This window comes from Cetorhinus maximus, chromosome 5 (assembly GCF_964194155.1).
Source record: "Cetorhinus maximus chromosome 5, sCetMax3.hap1.1, whole genome shotgun sequence".
NCBI classification, from domain to species: domain Eukaryota; kingdom Metazoa; phylum Chordata; class Chondrichthyes; order Lamniformes; family Cetorhinidae; genus Cetorhinus; species Cetorhinus maximus.
Window position 1 is genome coordinate 13,611,653 of NC_135883.1, and position 23,243 is coordinate 13,634,895.

At 40.9% G+C, this 23,243-nt stretch overlaps 1 protein-coding gene across 13 annotated transcripts in view; it reads right to left on the bottom strand.

The window, feature by feature from the left end:
* The window catches only part of LOC144680498 (pumilio homolog 2-like), a 129,608-nt gene that overhangs the window by 95,641 nt on the left and 10,724 nt on the right, over positions 1-23,243 (bottom strand). For 10 of the 13 annotated variants that reach the window (XM_078541537.1, XM_078541536.1, XM_078541535.1 and 7 more), the window contains exon 3: positions 6,123-6,191. The exons of 1 other annotated variant lie outside the window; for it this stretch is intronic. In XM_078541537.1, coding sequence (XP_078397663.1) covers positions 6,123-6,191 — 69 coding nt within the window. Of the gene's footprint in view, positions 1-758; positions 844-6,122; positions 6,192-22,916; positions 23,013-23,243 lie in introns of those variants that run through there. 2 more of the 13 variants (XM_078541532.1, XM_078541533.1) reach the window with 2 other exon arrangements.

Genomic DNA, 23,243 nt, shown 5'->3' on the forward strand with positions numbered 1-23,243 from the left:
AGAGATTAGGTTTAGAATGTGGAATTACCCTAGAGCCTAGTCAAAGAATACTTGTTGAACAAACTAGGAAGATTTGACCCCTGTTCTGTGCTGAGTATCCATATCCCAGCAGAGCATGGTGGAGGTACATTTGGTCTTAGACTAGGTTATAGGAATATGGGGTTGGGGGCAGGGGGAAGAGGGTTGGGTGTTGGTAGGGGCATTGCTCAGGTTTCTCACTGATTCCTACTGGAAGTTCATCTGTGTAACATGCTGAGTAAAGACAAAATTGGGCTCAGCTGTGAAGTAATTTTTAAAGTCTCCGCAAAACACTCACAGGAGGAAAACAACCATTTGGACAAGTTACCCAAAAAAGCCCAGCACCTGTGGAGTTTCACTCCATCAAGGGGTTGGTGCTTTCAGAAACCCGGAAGAGGGAGAGAAAAATTTACACTTTGACAATAGCATATAATTAAATTTCAGAGTTTAAGGTTACCATAATGAATTTACTCCACAGCAACACCTGACAGTGATGACTATTTGTAAAATGAATGGTCTTTTCCATGGCATTTACAAGAAGTATTCACTCAATCATTGGACAAAACCTGACGTAATTTTACAGAATGGCAGAGCAAATCACAAAAAAATTATAAAGTTGCGTCTCATTGAGGTTTCACTTCCTCCTTAGTAAGATTTTCTCTAACAGGAAAGACTCAAATACTGTCCTTTCAAGATGGCTGTGCATGGTTCAAAGGTCAGATAACCTTTCAACATTTTACCTTATGTAAGGCTTTGTTCTGGATGCACCGCTGTTCTTGAATTGAAGGAAGCAGCATTCAGATCCCAAAAATACAGCATCAAAACCTACGTACAGAAAGAGAAATGAAGGGTAGGTAGACTGCTAGCTCTGTATGGATGCTGAACTTCTTTCGAAGAATGAGGAAGGCCAAACGTCTAGTAGATAATCTAACATACTTTCTTATTCCTTCAACCTGCCAAGTACAAATAAATGCATTCCAAAGAAATGCACTAAACTGAGGGTAGAGATTTGAAGAATTAACATCTTTTGACTAGCTTGGACCACCACATCACTGCATCATTAGATCAAAATCAAGTTTATAAACAAAACATACAAGCTGCACAAAAATCATGGAAAATCTGTCCCCAAGCTAAGAACATTGTCACTGCACAAGCAGAGCAAGCTCGTCTTTTCCAGATGGATACAATGCCAATGTTTTGCATAAGGAATTATAATCCCTTAATCCAATCTAACATAGACCATTTCTTTCTTTCAAATGGTAAATTGCTTGGATTGGTGAAGATCTCATGATCTCAGCATACCAAGTGAACTCTGTACTAGATGGTCAACTGGCAGTCACATTCAATGGAAGGAAATTATCAGGTAAAATCTCTATTCCTAGAGAGACTCTTATAAAGCCCTTTGTAGCAGGACAGGATGGTGTAAAGTAAGCCTGACCTCTTCAGTCTTTATTTACTGTCAACAGTGCTTCAGATAATTAGCCTTATGGTTAGGAGGAAATTTGAAGAATATATTCAGACAAGGCCAAATCACTACCTCTTTTTCTGAAGAGTCGGAAATGTAAATCAAAAAGTAGCCTTAGATGGCATGAATGGAACTGAAAAATTCAACTGTTTCAGAGAATGCTGACATTGCTCTGCCAGTCAAAAATCATCAGTATAGTTGTGTCCAGGAGCTTGGGCTACACAGGTCACCACTAAATTACTTGATGTCATACTAAGAGACAATGTTGTGACAATCGGGTAACAAACACCATGCTGAAATAATTTAACAACGTAAGAGAAAGCACTGGAAGCAATTTTTGTCATCATGGAAATATAAGATCTTAATCAATTTTCTTCTGCTCAGTCTTGATATCAGCATTGATTTAGGTCAGCACTAAGTTTGCACGAGAGGTGACTGCTTGAAGTATGTTAAAAGTGAAGTTAATTGGGGCTATGGTGCAAAATCAGTTCCTGTTAAATGACCAGAGCATATAACAGGTGCTCAAAATTGCTCAGCCTGAAGACTGCACAAAGTTGCAACCAATATTGAAGAGAACTGGAAGTCCCCAAAAGACTCTGGAGCCTACACACAAACCACATACACTTTACTAAATTTGAACTCAAGGTATACGTGCTCAGCAAGTTTCACAGGCTGCAGTGCAGTACAAAACTGGAATAAATAAACAATCAATGCAGTGCAACAAATTACGGTATGCATGTAAATAACCAAAAAAAAACGAAAGGGTACAGCCCAAAATGAGGCTTTATGTTAAAATAAAACGCCATCTGATCCAGATCAGTGGTTCTCAAACATTTCTGTCCATGGACCACTTAGGTGGGACAAAAGACTATGCAGACCACCTACCAGTCCTACCCCACCTGCTTTCACTTGCCACCACAAAAAGTCTGCTTAGAAGTAATGGGAAGAATGACGCTGCTTTTGATGAGAAATCAATGAAGTAACATCTTGTTCCAAACTGTATAGCTAGAGTCTAATGCCGGGCTCCATGTTCAGCCAGTTCCTCCTCCTGTTTTCAGCCCCACAAGTGTTGAAAATCCAATCTCATGGTTGTATGATGTTGGGAATGGCAGCAAATGCTTCACAGATGCATGGGCGAGTCTAGGATATTTGTATCGTTTGTGGGTTGGCGGACATTATTACTGCCTTTAGCCTGAAAGATAGACTGACAGTGTGGTCTGTCAAACTTTTACTACTGAATACCACCTTCAGTGGTTTGCAATGTGATGATTGAATAACATTCAGCATCACCTGCAACTCCTCAGGTACTGAAGTAGTCCGTGTCCATATGCAGCAAGGCCTGGACAACATCCAGACTTGGGCTGATAAGTGGCAAGTAACATTTGCACCACAGAAGTGCCAGGCAATGACCATCTCCAATAAGAGAGAATCTTACCATCTGCCCTTGACATTCAATGGCATTACTATCATTGAAAACCCCACTATCAACATTTGGGGGGCTGACCAGAAACTGAACTGGACTAGCCATATGAATACTGTGGCTACAAGAGCAGGTCAGAGGCTGGGAATTCTGCACCGGGTAGCTCATCTTTTGACTCCCCAAAGCCTGTCCACCAAATAGAAGGCTCCAGTCAGGAGCGTGGTGGAATACTCTCCACTTGCTTCGATGCATGCAGCTCCAAAAACACTCAAGAAGCTTGACATAATTCAGGACAAAGCAGCCTACTTGACTGGCACCCCATCCACCACCTTCAACATTCATCCCCTCCACCAATGACACACTGTGGCAGCATTGTGTACCATCTACTAGATGCACTGCAGCAGCTCACCAAGGCCTCGGTGTCACCTTCCAAACCAGCGATCTCTACCATCTTGAAGGACAAGGGCAGCAAATGCATGGGAACACCACCCACTGGTTTCCCTCAAAGTCACACACCACCCTGACTTGGAGTTATAACGGCACTCCTTCAATGTCGGTGAGTCAAAATCCTAGAACTCCCGCCCTAACAGCAGTGGGTGAACCTACACCACATGGCCTGCAGGAGTTCAAGGCAGCAGGTCACCATCACCTTCTCAAGGGCAATTAGGGATGGGCAATAAACGCTGGCCTCGTCAACGATGGCCACAGCCCATGAAAGAACAAAAAGCAACTTGCATTTTGGACCAGCCCGTGGGCCACCTGGAGGACCCTACAACATTTTGAAAACTATTGATCTAGATGGTTGCCCATGCAGAAAGATCTACAAGGGATGGTACTCCTGGGTCATTCCCACACTAATTTGTATCAGAAAACAAAAACTACAGGATACAACTATGTAAATATCAATTTCCATGACCTTATTGATTCCTCCAGCAAAGTAAAGACAGACTTATATTTATACACCCTTTATGACTTCAGGATGTTTCAAAATATTTTACAACCAATGATATACTTCTGAAGTGTAGTTGCTGTTGCAATGCAGAAAATGTGGCATCCTATTTGTAAAAAAAAGCTCCCACAAACAACAATGTGATAAATTACCAGATTGTCTGTAATAGGTGTTGGTTGAGTCATACATATTGGCCAGGACACTGGCAGATCTCCGCTACTTTTCTTTGAACAGTGCCATGGGATTTTTTTTATGGTTAGACTCAAATATTACAGAACTTTTACAGTGGAACCTCATAGCAATTACCCTCAGAAATTCCAGATAATACAATGGCCATTCGATGGGGTAGAAGGAGAGGAAGCCTGACCCAAAAGCTATTTCAGAACTCCAGATGGTCACAACAAGCCACTTTATTTGCTTTCGCTAACAGTAAGGATGGATGAGCAGAAGTAAACATCTCAGTTCAATTGCTAACGGACCACAAAGGTATTAAAATCATAATTATTTCAGCATTCTTACACTTCAAAGTTATGAATACCCTTCAATTAGAAGATGACAATAACTGAGGTTCTACAAAATGACGACTTTTTCCATCAGTGAATTTAAAAATGAACTTGAAAAAAAGTGGGCCAAGCTCAATAAAACTGAGAACCTAAACTTAATATTTCCAAATATTTTGCAGTGCATTTTCTGATTGGCAGCTTTGCATAGCTGCTTCCTTCACACCCTCATCCCCCAAACAAAAAAATGTACACAACACAATTAGGTACTATAGTAGGAATATATTAACATAATGGGAGACACACAGAAGATATACTTTTTAATTAATTTGTCAGGTAAAAGAGGACTAGAAAGTGACGCAGCAAAGTAAAAGAAAAAACTGCATGCAATATCATTGAATTAAATATTAGTTATTTCTGTCCCCAGCTTGCCTGCTGATAACAAATGATAATTCGCTAACATTTGAAATCTTATATGTTCCTTGATGCTTGGACTGGGGAAAAAATTGGATGGGCTGCTAAAAAAAACTGTATAAACCAAAGATTCTTCCCAAAAAAGTTACTGTTTAACCTTCAATATCGCTAATATTGGTCTTATTTCAACACTGGCTTAACTCTCTTTGCTCCTGTATACTTCCTGCACACCCTTGCTATATTCTATTAATTCTCACCTTGGTCCTACACATAGTCTTCAAATTAAAGAGTACTCTCCCATTTTTAGCTGATTTTCAATTCTTCTCACCTCACCTTGCCCTCTCTCCCATTCTCCCTTAACTACCCCTTCCATATAAACTCATCTACCGATATTCACAGCCACTCTGTCTACATCCATTGCCTTAATTACTGATGAGCAGATCTCAGACTACAACCATGTATCATTCACCACCAATAATTGCCTGCCCTACCATATTTCAAGCCCTGTTCCTTTTGCATCCATTCCTGCCAAAAGAAAAAGCATTCTCCAAGTCTCATATCTGCATTTTGAGACTCCCAGCTGTCTAACCTTTGGCTCGCTATTTGCCACAATATTTCTGCAGCTGATAACCAGCTCAACCAACCCCTCACCATCACTTTGGATGTCCTCATCTTCAATAATATTCTTACTCTCTCCCCCAGCCTGGTTGTTCCCTGATCTGGTGCCCTTTTTCATCAAAAGGTGAAAAAGAACCCAAAATTCCTACCTAAAGTTTTCCACCTTTATCTATTTCTTTAAACCCCTCCTGAAAGTACACTTCTTCAGCCAAGTTTTGGGTCAAAATCCTGGACCTCCCTTCTTTTAGGTCAGCACTGTGGGTGTACTGACACCACATGGACTGCAGCAGTTCACCACCACCACCTCAAGGGCAACTAGGGATGGGCAATAAATGCTAGCCCATGAATGAATAAAAAATGCCTTGTACTTTTTTCTACTGAAAGCCGTCATATAAATGCAAGCTATTGCTGCATTTTTCAAGTTTCCTGTTTAATTTTATTACTTAATCAATTGTAGGCAGATGGCTATAGGATTAATTATCACTTTAAAATTTGATGTACCAGAAATACATAATAAATTTCCACTTGGATATACTTAAGCTCCAAAGGCATTTTTAAAAGCATACTTCAACATTTATACTTTGGAACAGTACAGAATTTTAGTCGGGGCTCTGACACTCCACTCTGTTTTCCGCCTCACTGGTACAAATAGGTAACTAGGATGGTGAAAATAAAGCATAATTCTTTTTCAGAGTTGAGCCTGGAACTCTCAAGAATTCCACATTTTAGCCAACTTACTTCTCCCATTCCCCGTCCCTCCAGTGCAAGAGCTTGAAAGTCATGATTCATCTCATCCACAGACCGGACCTGCAGGAAACATACTTCTGTTATTAAAGGAACCATGTTATTTGAAAATGGAGCACACTACGTGTGAAGCTTTTACTTAGATAAGACTTAAAAGAGACTTAACAGTTTTGTTCACATTTGGATAACATAAAAGGGAATATAAGTCATAGAAATAGTAAAAGGGTGGTCAAAGGAAGGATTGAGACAATTAGAGACTAAAAACTAAGATCCTGTAGTAGCAGAGGAACTTAAAAAAAGAGTACTTTGCACCTTTCTTTACAAAACAAGAGGACATTGTCAATGTCACAGTAAAGGAGGAATTAATAAAGAAAGTGAACAAGATGAAAGGGAAATGTACTTAAAAGATCGGCAGTAGAGAAAAGTCATCAGATGGGATGCATCTTAGGGTTACTGAGAGAAGGGTAGAAATAGCATAGGCTCTAGCTACAATCTTTCAATACCCCTTGGATACGGGAGCAACGTTAGAGGACTGGAGGGTTGAAAAGTTGAAGTATAAGCCTGGCAACTACAGGAGAGTTAGCCTAACATCAGTGATGGGGAAATTTCAGAGACAGTCCAGAAGAAAATTGTCACTTAAAGACATGGGTTGATAAATGACAGCCCACACAGATTTGTTGAAGGCAAATACTGTCCAACAAATTTGATTACATTCTCTGAAGTAAGAGAGAGTTGGTGAAAGTAGTGCAGTTTTTGTTGTGTATCTGGACTTCCAAAAGGTGTTTGATATAGCACCAAAAATAATACTGGTTAGCAAAATTGAAGCTCGCCCGATTAAAGGTTCAGTGGTAGCATCGTTATGAAATTGGCAATGGAAAGTAGTGAACAGCTGCTTTTCAGTTTTACAGCGGTGCCCCACGGTTGGCATTAAAGCCACTTTGATTACATTAATGACCTGGGCATGCAGAGGCATTATTTTAAAGTTTGCTGAAGACAGCAAACTTGAAAGTGTGGTAAACAGGGAGGGCGATAGTAGCAGACTTCAGGAAAAGCTAGAAAGACTGCTGAAATGGGCAGAAACATGACAAGTTAAATTTAATGCAGAGGTGTGCGAAGTGATGCATTTTTAAAAGAAACGAGAGACAACATAAATGATACAATTTTAAAGGGGTGCAGAAACAGAAACACCTGGGGTTTCATGCACACAAAACTTTGATTGTGCTAGGACAAGTTGATAAGACTGCTTAAGAAGGATGTCAAGGCCTTGGAGAGGGTGCAGAAGAGAAAAATCAGAATGGTACCAGGGATGGGCGCTTGAGTTATGTGGAAAGATTAGAGAAGCCGAGAATGATCCCTTTAGAGCAGATAAAGTAAAGGAGGATTAATAAAGGTATTCAAAAGTTCGAGGGATTTTGATAGCTTTTCCCTGTGCACTGTTTCCTCTGGTAGGAGGGTCAGGATCCAGAGGGCATGGATTTAAGATAATTGGCAAAAGGACCAGAGGGGAGACGAGAAATGTTTTTTTATACAAGAGTTGTGATGATCTAGAATACACTGCCTGAAAGGGTTGTGGAAGCAGGTTCAATAGCTAATTTCAAAAGGTAATTGTATAAATACTTGAAAAGGAAATATTTGCAGGGTTACAGGGAAACAGACTAGTTTTCTACTAGTCCAAACTGCAAATCTATCCTTAATATAAAAAAGTTTTAACTGTAGCACACTTGTCACTGAAGCAAAACAACCTGCAGAGGGAATACTATTTAAAAAGCCAATGGCCCAGACCTTCCAGTCTCCAAATAGTCAGAGACCAGGCAGATGCACTATTACCCCTCAGTAGTGTCAATACACTGACTCTAGGGGAATTGCCCAGAAGTCTGAACTTGCAACAGGCAATTCCCCTGCTCCCCAGGACTCTCCAAAAAAGTCTCCAACATTGAGTTAGAGTTTCAGGCTTTGGACCTGAATAGCTACCCAGGAAACGTTAGACAAAAATCCAAGTCTAATACTGAGGCAATTACAACCGACACCACTACTGGCTCAGACGGCCCACCCCACAGGCTAGCCTCCAACTCTCCCCACTGCACCCCCTAAACCTAACCTGTCTGGCCCCGGCCACCCATCTCCCTCAGACCTACCCACCTGCCACCTGAGCCCCTGACCTTCTCTCCATAGCTATTTTCATAGCAGCTCTTAGACATTTAAACTGTTACTGGAATATGGCAGCTGGTGCCATAAAAAGGGGGTGAGGACTTTGTCCGGATTCTCTGCACTGCTCCCTCCTAAGTTTGACGCACTGGGAAGATCCTCCATCAGAAGGTCTCTCAGAAAAATTGGAGGAAGCTAAGTTTGCAAGTTTTTTCTCTGATCAGGGTCGGAAATAGGGTTTCTGATCCTGATCGGAAGATCTAGGCCATCATTTTCCTGCTGGTTTTCCTGATCTTGGGAGGAGCCAAGCATTTAAAAGCCCTGCTTAACCTGTGGAGAACAGTTATCTGAACAAAGTTCACAGATACACATCAAATACCTTTCAATGAGCATTACATGGTAACCAATATAACAAATTCTTCCTTAATTCTCAGGCCTCAAAACACAAATAAATTAAAAATTACACCGATGCAAGAAGTGGAATTCTAAATGTGAAGCACATTATATTGAACTGGTGGATCAACAGGCTTAGCAAAAAAGAGCAAAATAATTCAAGTAAACTTTTGACACTGTCACGAGTAAACTTTCACACTTCAATTGCCATTGCATAAAAGTGAGGAAGACAAAACAAACCAATTTTCTCCTGGTGGTTCTTGAGTCAATAAAAGAAGAAAAGGGGTATATACACAAAACTAAATGCTATTTTTCCCTCATACTTTGCTCCTGTGGAAAAACCAGTTGACCCAGTGAACTCTATTCTAAGAAGAACTCAAATGTTCCACACACAAAGCTGTGTTTCCTTTCAACTGAGAAATGGCTGTCAAAGTTTTAACATTGTTTCCTAAAACGTGCAAAATATTCAATTTTAAACAAACCACGCAGTATCAGGCTATGAGTACCCTATCAAATGCTCAGCCAAACCGTTAGAGAATCTACCAAAGAAGTTTACCAATTAAAAGAAAACACTAGAATCGTGTGGAAAAAATCCAGCTCCAGGATGACAATGGTTTGTAATTATTTTCCAATTGCATCAATATGAATTCTGACATTTTGTCATTAAAAGGTCTGTAAAAGTTTATCCAAAGAATTGCACAGTTCCACTGATGTCAGTTTCTGATTTTACTGGCAGTGACACATAAAATGTGGGAATAAGTTCTATCTTGCTCATTTAAATATCTCTACTTCAAAGATATGTACCTAAAATCTCAATAATATTCTACGTGTGTCTTCTGACAAGACCACTGGAATTTGAGCTACTTTACAAGCCTGTCCTCGCACACTTAGGGGACCTAAGTTATTGGAGGAAGATAACTGAAGTGGCACTAACAGCCCTCAGCTTGATCCAAAAATTCAACTCGAGCCATTTTAAAGAATCAATATCTACTCACTCGCGCTCACTCTTACCCCATCCCCAATTAGGAGAGTAAGAGACTCCTAAAAGAAAAAGGTATAAACTTTGCTGCTGTAAGATAAATTGAAAATATTTCTAAAATTCTTCCAGGAACATGCACCCAAGATTGCCGAAACTAAAATGCTTACATCTATTGTTTTTGTAATCATCACTACATCTAGTGAACGAGCGCATTGGCACTTTAGAGGTTTGCTTCCCCAAGGCAAAGTCTTTCCATTAGTTTTGCAGTACTGAATAGCAATGTTGTTCATTTAAATGTCAAACACCACGTCTCTAATTTGAAAAGGAACAAAGAACATGATCAGGAATTATATGATGAACAGAAGCTAGCACTTCAGTATTGCCAATTCTGTGTATTAAATGACATCATTTACTACTTGTAACAGTCAAAGCTTTTAAATTATGAAGTGCTAATCACAACATTTGTTATGCCAGCTGAGTAAACACCATTTTAGATGCACATTTTAACACAGAAATCAGAGGCAGTTCTGTAATATTGTTGCTATGGAAACCACTGTTTATATTGCAGACTGGTTGTCACATTGTATACCTCTTTAGATGTTTTGCCCTCAATACTGATGAACATTCCTCCAAAATAATCCAGAGCTACCAACATCGCAGTATCCATTCCCAGTTCTGATGAAAGGTCATTCATCAGAGAGGTTTCTCTCTCTCCAGATGCTACCTGATCCAAGTACTTCCAGCGTTTTCTGTTTTTTTAAATTTCAGATTTCCAGCATCTGCTGTATCTTGTTTTTGTATTACAGTACCCATCCCATCTATACAGTGGGACAAATTCCACAATAATATGACAAATAACTGCACCAAAGGTTATGCTCACAACCTGGTTTCTAGCCACCAGATCATACTCAACAGTACAAGATGGGCTATCCCATTTCCCTAAGGGACAGAAGAAAAGTGGTCGCTGGCTTAGAGGCAGTTTAAGACCTAGGCCTACCCACAACCAGAGAAAATGGTGGCCTCTCTTGTTTGAACTGTGTTGTCTAATAGAAGTTTGCTGGTAGGCACCTATACCTAACAGGGGATCCAGAAGTAGCTTAGCTGCATTTCTGATCAGTAAATAAAAATGAGTAACAGGCGCAGTCATTGGGCATATAATCACAACATTCAATTACACAACATGTGCCTTTGTACTTTAACTTTTTGTCTTTCTTACATACAAGCATACAAATTAGGAGAATAAGATCATGATTGTGGCCTCAACTCTACTTTCCTGTCTACCCACTATAAACCTTCAACTCCCTTGTTAAATCAAGAATCAGCCTTAAAAATATTCAATGGCCCTGTCTCCACTACTCTCTGGGGAAGAGAATTCCACTGTGTCCCCTAGTTCTAGACTCTCCTCTCTCTCTGCTTTTCTATTCTTCCTGCCAAAGTGGACAAGTTCACATTTTCCCACATTATACTCCATCTGCCAATTTTTTAGCGCATTCACTTAACCTATCTATATCCCTTTGCAGACTCCTTATGTCCTCTTCACAACCTACTTTCCTACCTACCTTTGTGTCATCAGCAAATTTGTAGTACCTTCATCCAAGTCGTTGATATAGATTGTAAATAGTTGAGGCTCCAGCACTGATCCCCATGGCATTCCACTAGTTACAGCTTGCCAACCTGAAAATGATCCATTTATGCCTACCCTCTGCTTCCTGTTAGCTAATCAATCCCCTATGCATGTTGTTATCCCCTAAACCATGAGCTTTTATTTTGTGTAGTAATCTTTGATGTGGTGCCTTATCAAATGCCTTTCGGAAATCCAAGTACACCAGTGACAGGTTCCCCTTTATCCACACTGCTTGTTACTTCCTCAAAGAACTCTAATAAATTAGACAAATGCAATTTCCCTTTCACAAAACCATGCTGACTCTTCCTGATTGTATTAAGATTTTTGAAGTGCCCTGCTCCAACCTCCTTAATAAGATTCTAGCATTTTCCTTATGACAGATATTCAGCTAAATGGCTTGTAGTTTCCTGCTTTCTGTCTCTATCCTTTCATGAATAGAGGAGTTACATTCACTATTTTCCAATCTGATGAGACCATTCAGGAATCTAGTGAATTTTAGAAAATTACAACCAATACATCTACTGTCTCAGCAACCACTTCTTTTAAGTCCCTAGGATGCAGACCATCATGTCCCAGGGACTTGTCAGCCTTTAGTTCTAATAATTTTCTCAATACCCTTTCCCTGGTGATTGTAATTATTTTAAGTTTCTCCCTCCCTTTCTTCTCTTGATTTACAAGTATTCCTGGGAAGTTATTGATGTCTTCTACAGCGAAGATAAACACAATATCTGTTTAATGCTTCCACCAATAATGCTTCATTATTTCCCATTATTAAATCCCCATTCTCACTCTAGAAAATCAACATTCTCTTTAGTTACTCTTTTTAAATATTTGTAGAAACTCTTACTATTGGTTTTTATATTTCTAGTTAGCGTTCTCTCGCACTCTGAAATTCTCTTTTTTTTAAAAAAAAGTCATTCTTTGCTGGTTTACAAATTCTGTCCAATCTTCTGACCTACCACTACTCTTCACAGAATGTATGTTTTTTCCTTTAACTTTCTTAGTTGGCCACGGATGGTGTGTCCTTCTTCCAGGTTCTCTTTCTTTCTTTCTCATTGGAATGCACCTCTGCTGAGTGTTACGAAATATCTCCTTAAACGTCTGCCTCTGCACCTCTACAGTCCTACCCTTTAACCTAAATTTCCTAGTTCATTTTAGCCAGTTCTGTCTTCATACCCTAGTAATTGCCTTATTTAAATACAAAACACTTGTCTTAGACTCTCCCTTCTCACTCTCAAACCGAACGTGAAATTCCAACATGTTATGATCACTGCTACCTAGATAGTACTTGGATCAGGTAGCATCTGTGCAGAGAGAAACAGTTAAATTTTCAGATGAATGACCTTTCATCAGAACTGGTCATCAGAAGTGCTTGTGGATAAAATAGTGTCACTACAACTTACTCCTTTAGGCATCTCACAGTACTTGTAGAAGCTTAACTATACTAGGTTTCTTTTCAATCAGAATTTTGCTAAAACTAAATTCTGCTTTAAATAAGCAACAAGCTCAACTGGTAAGTTTGGATCACTTGCGTTACTTGTCAAGTGCCATAATGAAAATTTATGTTCAAGCTTTATAACGCAGCTTTTTAATTTTGTTCACTATCATACCGCTACACACAGACGAAGGAAGTCATCCATTTACACGACTTATCCCATCTCAGAAACATGCCAAAGCATTTCACGGGCATGGTTTACTTTGAAGTACTGTAATTTATATTTTTAAAAAATCATAGTAGCTATTTTGCCAAGAGTAAAATTGCATAGAAAATACAGCACAGAAAGAGCATTCGCTCGAATTGGTCTATGCCAAGGTTAACAAGCTCCCCTCACCACTCATCTAACCCTATTAACATATCCTTCTATTCCTTTCTCTTAAGTGCTTAATCTAGCTTTCTCTATGCTATTTACCTCAACTACTTGTGGTAGCAGGTTCCACATTCTTACAAGTCTGGGTAAAGAAGTCTTTTCTGAATTCTTTATTGGATATAACAGTGACAATTACATATTTATGGCCCCTTACTTTTGTGGAGAGAGGGATCATCTTTATGTCCATCCTTATTAAACTCCTTCATTCTTTTAAAGGCCTTGATTAGGCTACTCCCCCAGCCTTCTCTTTTCTACACTAAGATAAAAGCAAAAAACTGCGGATGCTGGAAATCCAAAACAAAAATAAAAATACCTGGAAAAACTCAGCAGATCTGACAGCATCTGCGGAGAGAAACACAGTTAACGTTTCGAGTCCGCATGACTCTTGAACAGAACTAAAGAAAAATAGTAAAGAGGTGAAATATAAGCTGATTTAAGGGGGGGTGGGACAAGTAGAGCCGGATAGAGGGCCAGTGATAGGTGGAGATAGTCAAAAGATGTCATAGACAAAAGGCCAAAGAGGTGTTGAAGGTGGTGATATTATCTAAGGAATGTGCTAATAGGTGACATTAAGGGTAGAAAGGATGAGCAAGGTACAGATAGCCCTTGTGGGAATGGGGTGGGGGGGTGGGGAAGGGATCGAAATAGGTTAAAAGGAAGAGATAAAACAATGGATAGAAATACGTTTAAAAATAATGGAAATAGGTGGGAAAAGAAAAATCTATATAAATTATTGGGAAAAAAAGGGGGGGGGATCAGAAAGGAGGTGGGGATGGAAGAGACAGTTCATGATCTAAATTTGTTGAACTCAATATTCAGTCCAGAAGGCTGTGAAGTGCCTAGTCAGAAGATGAGGTGCTGTTCCTCCAGTTTGTGTTGAGCTTCACTGGAACAATGCAGCAGGCCAAGGATGGACATGTGGGCATGAGAGCAGGGTGAAGTGTTGAAATGGCAAGCGACAGGGAGGTCTGGGTCATGTTTGCAGACAGACCGAAGGTGTTCCGCAAAGCGGTCACCCAGTCTGCGTCTGGTCTCTCCAATGTAGTGGAAACCGCATTGGGAGCAGCGAATGCAGTAGACTAAATTGAGGGAAGTACAAGTGAAATGCTGCTTCACTTGAAAGGAGTGTTTGGGCCCTTGGACAGTGAGGAGAGGGGAAGTAAAGGGGCAGGTGTTGCACCTCTGCGGTTGCATGGCAAGGTGTCGTGGGAGGGGGTGATGGAGGAGTGGACCAGGGTGTCCCGAAGGGAACAATCCCTGCGGAATGCCGCCAGGGGGAGTGAAGGGAAGATGTGTTTGGTGGTGGCATCATGATGGAGTTGGCGGAAATGGCGGAGGATGATCCTTTGAATGCGGAGGCTGGTGGGGTGATAAGTGAGGACAAGGGGGGCCCTATCATGGTTCTGGGAGGGAGAGGAAGGTGTGTTGGTGGATGCGCGGGAGATGGGCCGGACACGGTTGAGGGCCCTATCAATCACCGTGGGTGGAAAACCTCGGTTAAGGAAGAAGGAAGGCATGTCACTGTTTTTGAAAGTGGCATCATCAGAACAGATGCGACCGAGGCGAAGGAACTGAGAGAATGGGATGGCGTCCTTCCAGGAAGCGGGGTGTGAGAAGCTGTAGTCGAAGTAGCTGTGGGAGTCGGTAGGCTTGTAATGAATATTGGTGGACAGTCTATCACCAGAAATTGAGACAGAGACGTCAAGGAAGGGAAGGGAAGTGTCAGAGATGGACCATGTGAAAATGATGGAAGGGTGGAAATTGGAAGCAAAATTAATAAATTTTTCCAGGTCCAGATGAGAGCATGAAGCAGCACTGAAGTAATCATTGATGTACCGGAGAAAGAGTTGTGGGAGGGGGCCAGAGTAGGACTGGAACAAGGAATGTTCCACATACCCCATAAAGAGACAGGCATAACTGGGGCCCATGCAGGTACCCAAAGCCACACCTTTTATTTGGAGGAAGTGAGAAGAGTTAAAGGAGAAATTGTTCAATGAGAGAACAAGTTCAGCCAGACGGAGGAGAGTAGTGGTGGATGGGGATTGTTCTAGCCTCTGTTCGAGGAAGACTTGTCCAGTCCCTTCCCACCTACATCCGTGATTCCTCTGACAGCCTACATCACATCAACAATTTCCAGTTCCCTGGCCCCACCCGCCTCCTCTTCACCATGGACATCCAATCCTTCTACACCTCCATCCCCCACCGGGATGGTCTGATGGCTCTCCACTTCTTCCTCGAACAGAGGCTACAACAATCCCCATCCACCACTACTCTCCTCCATCTGGCGGAACTTGTTCTCTCGCTGATCAATTTCTCCTTAAACTCCTCTCACTTCCTCCAAATAAAAGGTGCGGCTATGGGTACCCGCATGGGCCCCAGCTATGCCTGTCTCTTTATGGGGTACGCGGAACATTCCTTGTCCAGTCCTACTCCGGCCCCCTCCCATAACTCCTTCTCCGGTACATCGATGATTTCTTCGGTGCTGCTTCATGCTCTCATCTGGACCTGGAAAAATTTATTAATTTTGCTTCCAATTTCCACCCCTTCATCATTTTCACATGGTCCATCTCTGACACTTCCCTTCCCTTCCTTGACCTCTCCGTTTCAATTTCTGGTGATAGACTGTCCACCAATATTCATTACAAGCCTACCGACTCCCACAGCTACCTCGACTACAGCTCCTCACACCCCACTTCCCGGAAGGACTCCATCCCATTCTTTCAGTTTCTTCGCCTTCGTCACATCTGTTCTGATGATGCCACTTTCAAAAACAGTTCCTCTGACATGTCTTCCTTCTTCCTTAACTGAGGTTTTCCACCCACGGTGGTTGACAGGGCCCTGAACTGTGTCCAGCCCATCTCCCACGCATCCACCCTCACACCTTCCTTTCCCTCCCAGAACCATGATAGGGTCCCCCTTGTCCTCACTTATCACCCCACCAGCCTCCGCAAAGGATCATCCTCCGCCATTTCCGCCAACTCCAGCATGATGCCACCACCAAACACATCTTCCCTTCACCCACCCTGGCGGCATTCCGCAGGGATTGTTCCCTCCAGGACACCCTGGTCCACTCCTCCATCACCCCCTACACCTCAGCCCCCTCCCACGACACCTTCCCATGCAACCACAGAAGGTGCAATACCTTCCCCTTTACTTTCTCTCTCCTCACTGTCCAAGGGCCCAAACACTCCTTTCAAGTGAAGCAGCATTTCACTTGCACTTCCTTCAATTTAGTCTACTGCATTCGCTGCTCCCAATGCGGTTTCCTCTATACTGGAGACACCAAACGCAGACTGGGTGACCGCTTTGCGGAACACCTTCGGTCTGTCTGCAAGCATGACTCAGACCTCCCTGTCGCTTGCCATTTCAACACTGCACCCTGCTCTCATTCCCATGTCGGTCATTGACCTGCTGCAATGTTCCAGTGAAGCTCATAACGAACTGGAGGAACAGCATCTCATCTTCCGACTAGTACTTTACAGCCTTCTGGACTGAATATTGAGTTCAACAACTTTAGATCATGAACTCTCTCCTCCATCCCCACCCCCTTTCCGATCCCCCCCTTTTTTTTTTCCAATAATTTATATAGATTTTTCTTTTCCCACCTATTTCCATTATTTATAAATGTATTTCTATCCATTGTTTTACCTCTACCTTTTAGCCTATTTCGATCCCTTCCCCCCACCTCATCCGCACAAGGACTACCTGTACCTGGCTCATCCTGCTTTCTACCCTTAATGTCACCTATTAGCATATTCCTTAGATAATATCACCACCTTCAACACCTCTTTGTCCTTTTGTTTATGACATCTTTTGGCTATCTCCACCTATCACTGGCCCTCTATCCAGCTCTACCTGTCCCACCCCCCTTAAACCAGCTTATATTTCTATTTTTCCTTAGTTCTGTTCAAGGGTCATACGGACTCCAAACGTTAACTGTGTTCCTCTCCACAGATGCTGTCAGACCTGCTGAGTTTTTCCAGGTATTTTTATTTTTGTTCTCTTTTCTACAGTCTTTTCCTGATTGGTATAACCTCTCAATTCTGCTATTAGCTATGTAAATAATTTTTGCGCCTTCTCCAAAAACTCAATTTTTAAAAATAATATGTAGATGAGAACTGTGGCCAGTACTCTAACTAACGAAGGTTCAATACCTTCTAATATAACTTCTCTGCTTTTCAATTCTATCCCTCTAGAAATAAAACTGGCTGCTCTGTTTAATTTTGTTTTTAGACTTATTAGCCTGTGCCACTATTATTAGGAAGTTGTGTATTCCATTGCAATACTCATTTTCTTATCAGTATTTGGCATCTATTTCTTCTCACCAAAATGCAACACTTCATGGCCAATTACATGCCCATTCTGCAAGTTTATTTATGCACTCTTTATATTTTGTTGCAGTTCTCCTCAACATTAACTATCTCACCCCCCACCACTCCACCCTATCAATGTGGTGCTGTCTGCAAATTTTGCAATTATACTTCCAACTCAAGTCCAAATTGTTTATGTAAAAATGAACAATAGTGGTAGCAACACCGATTCTTGTAGATCACCGCTTCAATTTTTGCAAGTCTGAAAAGTAACCCTTAAACTTTTCTGTTCTGAAGATAGCTCGTTATCCATTCTGCTACTTGCCCCCTGACTCCACATGATCTGACGCAGGTCACGAGCGTACCATGCAGTAACTTATCAAAGGATTTTTGAAAATCCAGAAATTCGATTACATTACCCTAGTCTATTTTGTTACGTCTTCAAAGGATTCAATAAAGTTCGTTAAGCATAACATCCTCTTTTGAAATCCTTTCTGGTTATTCATGGTGATATTTTTGGTTTCTAAATGTTTATCTTCTGTATCTTTCAGTAAAGTTCCATCGTATTTCCTAGCATCAAGCTAGTTCCCCCTTTTTAAATATAGGTTTATTACTAGCTGTTTGCCAGTCCTCTGTCACTATGCTTTTCTAATAAATGTTTATATAAATGCAATAGTGCTTCTGCTATCTCTTCCCTAGTTTCTTAGAACATGTGTGGGCACAAGCCGCCCGGACCAAGGGTTTTATCCTAAGTTCAATTAGTTTATCACTCATCTACCCCATTTTAATCTTAAAACATCTTTATACCCTTTTTGCTCTCCTAAGTCATGCCCACTTTGTTAGTCTCCCTATCAAATACTGGAGGTACAGTAACTGATATTTCTGCTATTTGAGGAATGGCAGTAAAATAGCAATGAGACAGCCAGTTGTTTTGGTTGGGGGAGGAGTACTGGTCAAGGCATCACAGTATGTGATCTTTAACATCTATCTTAGATGATGTCAGTCTACCTACGGACTTTTTATAATTTTTTCTATTTTTATATTTTATTTGGAATGATTGATTGTAAAATACTTCAGCCCTTGACCACAACAGAAGTTGATTTTAAATAAATAAACCTTTGATCGTGGGCTCTTAAGTTATTAACTGAGCCAGTTGCACATTGGATAAATCAGATATGTTAACTGCTCAGGTAGTTTTGCAAGCAGAAAGCATGGAGTCACCATGGCCTGCTCAACTGTTTTCTAGTGTACAAATTGAGGGTGTTTTCCCATAGAATGTATAGCACAAACAGACTGTTCAGCCCAACTGTTGATGCTGGGGGTTTGTGCTCCATGAGTCTTCTCCCACCATCTGTCACCTAACATTATGAGCATTAACTTCCATTTCTTTCTTCCTTGTGTTAATTCATCTTCTTGAATGCATCCATTTCAAGTTTACAAAGGCTCTTATTGTATCAAATGTAGTTATACCATAACCAGACTGAAAGTGAAACACTGCAAATGGTCTCACATAAACAGTAAATACCGAGCCAATACTGGATTGACGACAGCTATACTTCAATTATTATTCAAATTGATACATTTATAAAATGTTTTTAAAAAATTACCAGGAAGCAGAAACCATGTAACGACCGATTCAAAATGTACAATATAACTAGACTAAAAGATGCTGCAATCAGTAATATTCATTCCCTATAAAGATTTCTCAGTGCCTGTTTGAATGCTCATAACTTACAAAATCAATAAGCTGAAACACTAAACAAATGCAAATTTTTCATGCACTGGTGGAAAATATAAACTGTTTATCTTGTAGATCATTAAAAAAAAAGATTTCTTTAAGCTTTGCAAGAAAAAAAGGAGCAAGAGCCTAAAATTAATTCCTATATAGAACTCTGCATAGTATTTTAGCTCAAAATAATCTCCAATCATAGCTGCAAACCCATGTATAATACACACATTTCTAGCATCTATTTTAAAAATGCATCGAGAACCTGGTCATTTGTATTGTATCATTAGTACCTGCAATTTAGTCACTCTGAAGCAAGAGGCAGAGCAATAGTCTTGTAGTTGCCATGGAAACTTTACACAGATGTACTTCCACTTTCTCAACACATTAAGCTATCAATTGTTGTAAAAACCTATTTGCTTTACTAATGTCCTTTAGGGAAGAAAATCTGCCATCCTTACCTGGTCCAGCCTACAAGTCACTCCAGATCCACAGGATGTGTCTGACTCTTAAATACCCTCTGGAATGGCCTACCAAGCCACTCAATTCAGAGGAAATTAGGGATGGACAAAATACTGGTCTTGCCAGGAATGCCCACATCCCATAAAAGAATAAAAAAACCTTCTACGCTGTCTATTCAGGTGGATTTCTGTAGGCTTTAATATAAATCTTAAAAATTGTCTTAATTTGAATGAGAACTCAGAAGGGCAAGAACCTTCAACATCAACCAATGGTATAGCTTGATCATAATACACAAACAATAAATTCACCAAATCAAGCATGTCAAATGTTACTGAAAAGTTTCACACAATTATTAGTTTGGTTCAATTTATCCACAAACATACATCCTTCAACCAAAAATGTAATTTCCTCGTGCATGGAGAATTTAGTGTCTCTTGCATTCCTCACCCACTGATGACCTTCATGCTGAAACAGTCATAAAGAACACTCCTCACTAACTGCAAGACAAACTTTTGATTATTATTCTGCTTCTATCCTAACTCTATTTCAATTATGCATTCTGTCTCTTGATTTCATGTTATTACTATCATCTGTTTCTTTAACCTTGTTTTCAATACAATACTTGGTTCCGAATTTTCATGCCAACTAAGACAAATTTATGATCTAATGTTACATTCTAAAGCCTGCAGAAACTTAGCTGTACAGACAGTAAATAAAATGTATTCTTATAAATTAAAATAATTTCTAGAACATTTTATTTTTATCTAATCAATCTCCCGTGTGTGCAGCATATTCAATCAAGACCAAATACTGGCTTTAGGACATGCAGGTTCAGAGGGTAGGAGACAGCTGCATTGGCGAACAGAGGGAAAACCAGACAATGGAAGAGGAGATTTATCTCACTGGAGGGGAGTGGTGCACTACGCAACGAGACTTTCATTGAGGGCACAAAATTGTTTCTCAGTGAAGAGGTATACAAACTAAAGCTGCAAAGAAAGCAAAAGGCTAGTGTCAGTCCCTCGGTGTCAGCAAGGTTTCACTGTACCACCATAGTGGAAGATTTCCACCATGCATAAAGTGTGGTAAAATTGTAAACATATTCCTCATAACTGGTTTTATGATTCTCCCCATCGCCACTTCACCCGTCTATGCCCTGCAATACTTCCACCAAAATTATAGTCATGGCTAACTAATTTCTTCCCAAATCAAACGTGTACTTGATGGTTGATTGTATGCTCCATGCACTCATAAATCTGCAGATTTTTCTTGTTTTCTCCCTTTTCCATCAATGGCTAACTTTATTCATCATTCTTACCTTTTTTTTTTGTTGCTGATGCACTCTCTATTTTAGGGATTCCCCCCTGCCCACACAGGGAGTGCATAGCGCTTCCCGGCGGACGTCACGCTGGGCAGGCCTCAACTGGCCCACCCACGTATAATAGCGGTGCGGCCCCGATCGCTGGCGGCAATCGGCTCTACGCCCGCCCGTGACTGGGTCAGGCCCTCCCGCCCAACGAAAAATTCAGCCCCTAGTTTCCAAAATCTTTGCCTCAATTTGATGAGTACCACCAGTACACTAAACTTTCCTCACTTCTTCCTAAGTACCCACTGCCACTCCACAATTTACCTTCTTCCTATATGCAAATCATATTGAAAAAAAGAACCATCACTTCTTCTCAATCTTCACTCCAGGATACGAAAACTGCCCAATGCCACCCTCAATCTTTAGGCTTTTAAAACCCAAGTTTGGCATTACTTATAACTTCCATATATATCCCAAGTCCTCTTTCAACCTTGGTGATATCCTAGACTACGGACCTTGGCTCATTACCTCGGGTTTCCTATGTAAAGTCAAAACTGCTTTCTAGTAAATCACAATACAATTTCAGAACTATGTTGTGCATATAGAAACCCCTGCATAGTGGTTTGACAATATAAAAGATCTATATGAAAAACCTTAAGGCTGTGTACACTCTCTCAGCTACTTGACTATATGTTGTTGCTTTGCGTCACATTATTTGTATTATAGATGTTTTTTAATTCATTATAAATGCCTATCAACAAAAAGGGATACCTACATTTGGTGCTGATTATGTAATTTAACCACTACAGTTCCAGGGGGTGGGGGGGAATGCAGGATTAAGGGTAGACTGAGCAACACAACCAAGAGAAAGTGGAAGATAAAGGGTTTGTACATTAATTTCAGAAGAGATTGGGAAACAACAGCACTGAAATGTGGTAGGAAGGGACATTGGTAGTAATTGGTAAGGTGATGGAAGGGTTGGGAACACATTGGAAGCAAGAGCCAGGAGGAGGGGGAGAAGAAGTTGGAAGACAGCCTCTTCCTCCCTACCTTGCATGTGTTTTTTTTCAAAATTCAACTGCTTTTAATTTTAAAAGCAAATTTGAATGAGGAATACCTTTTCTCAACAAGGCCTCATCTAGAAAGCTTTGCCCAATTCTGGTCCCTTCACATGGCGGGTGATATAATTGAGGCCTCAAAGGTTCAGGAGGGGGCCAACAGAATAATAAGTAGTGTAAAGGCTCAGTTACAACCTTGGTGCTGTATTTCAGATATGAGTTTACGACTACATCTACCAAAGTAACATCAACCCACTCCATCCATGCTCCATCCTTCTGCTGCTGAAACCCTCATCCATGCCTGTTACCCCTAGCCTTGACTATTGCAACCCTCTCCTAACCAACCTCCCACGCCCCATAAACTTGAGTTCACCCAAAACTCTGCTGTCCGTGTTCCAACTCACACCAGCATCCATTCACCCATCACCCATGTGCATGCTGACCTACACACCTATGGGCTGGCAATGCTTCAATTAAAAATTCTTGTCCTTGTTTTCAAACCCCTCCTTGGCCTCATCCCTCCATAGTTCTGCAACCTTCTTCAGCCTTAGAACCCTCAGATCTATGCATGCCTCCAATTTTTATCACAGCACCACTGGCAGTCATGCTTTCAGCTGCCGAGGCCCTAAACTCTGGAATTCCTTCCCCAAACCTCTCCACCTCTTTCTTTCTTTTAAGACACTTTTCAAAACCTAACTCATTGACCAAGCTTTTGGTCATCTGTCCCGACAGCCGCTTCTATGGCTCACTGTCACATTTTGTTTGATAGGGCTCCTATGAAGGGACATGCTATTAAAATTAAAGCCGCTATATGAAAACAAGTTGTTGTTGCTGCTCCTCCATAAGCTTCACTACACCAGTAACTCATTGAGAGACTCCACATTCAAACACACAAAAGAGCATGAAGTTGCAAGACTTACCCACTAAATACCCCAAGAAAAGCTGGGGCTCGCCATTCAAGTCTAAGTGGATTTTTAAACAGTGTGATCATTTGGTAGCACAGAACAGGAGTATTGCTGAAAAAAGAGACATGTTAAAGGTTTTCGCCTTGCACTCATCAGGACATTTCGCAAAAATACCAATGAAAGGGGGAAACAACAATTTATACTGTATGAGAGAGGGGAATGCTGATTGTTTGGCAAGTGGACTCTGGTTGATGACTGACAGTTTACTGCCAGCATTGTTTGAAATTTAAACCAGACAGCTTGACCCTGATTCCTCAGAGCAATGTCTTGACCAATGAATCA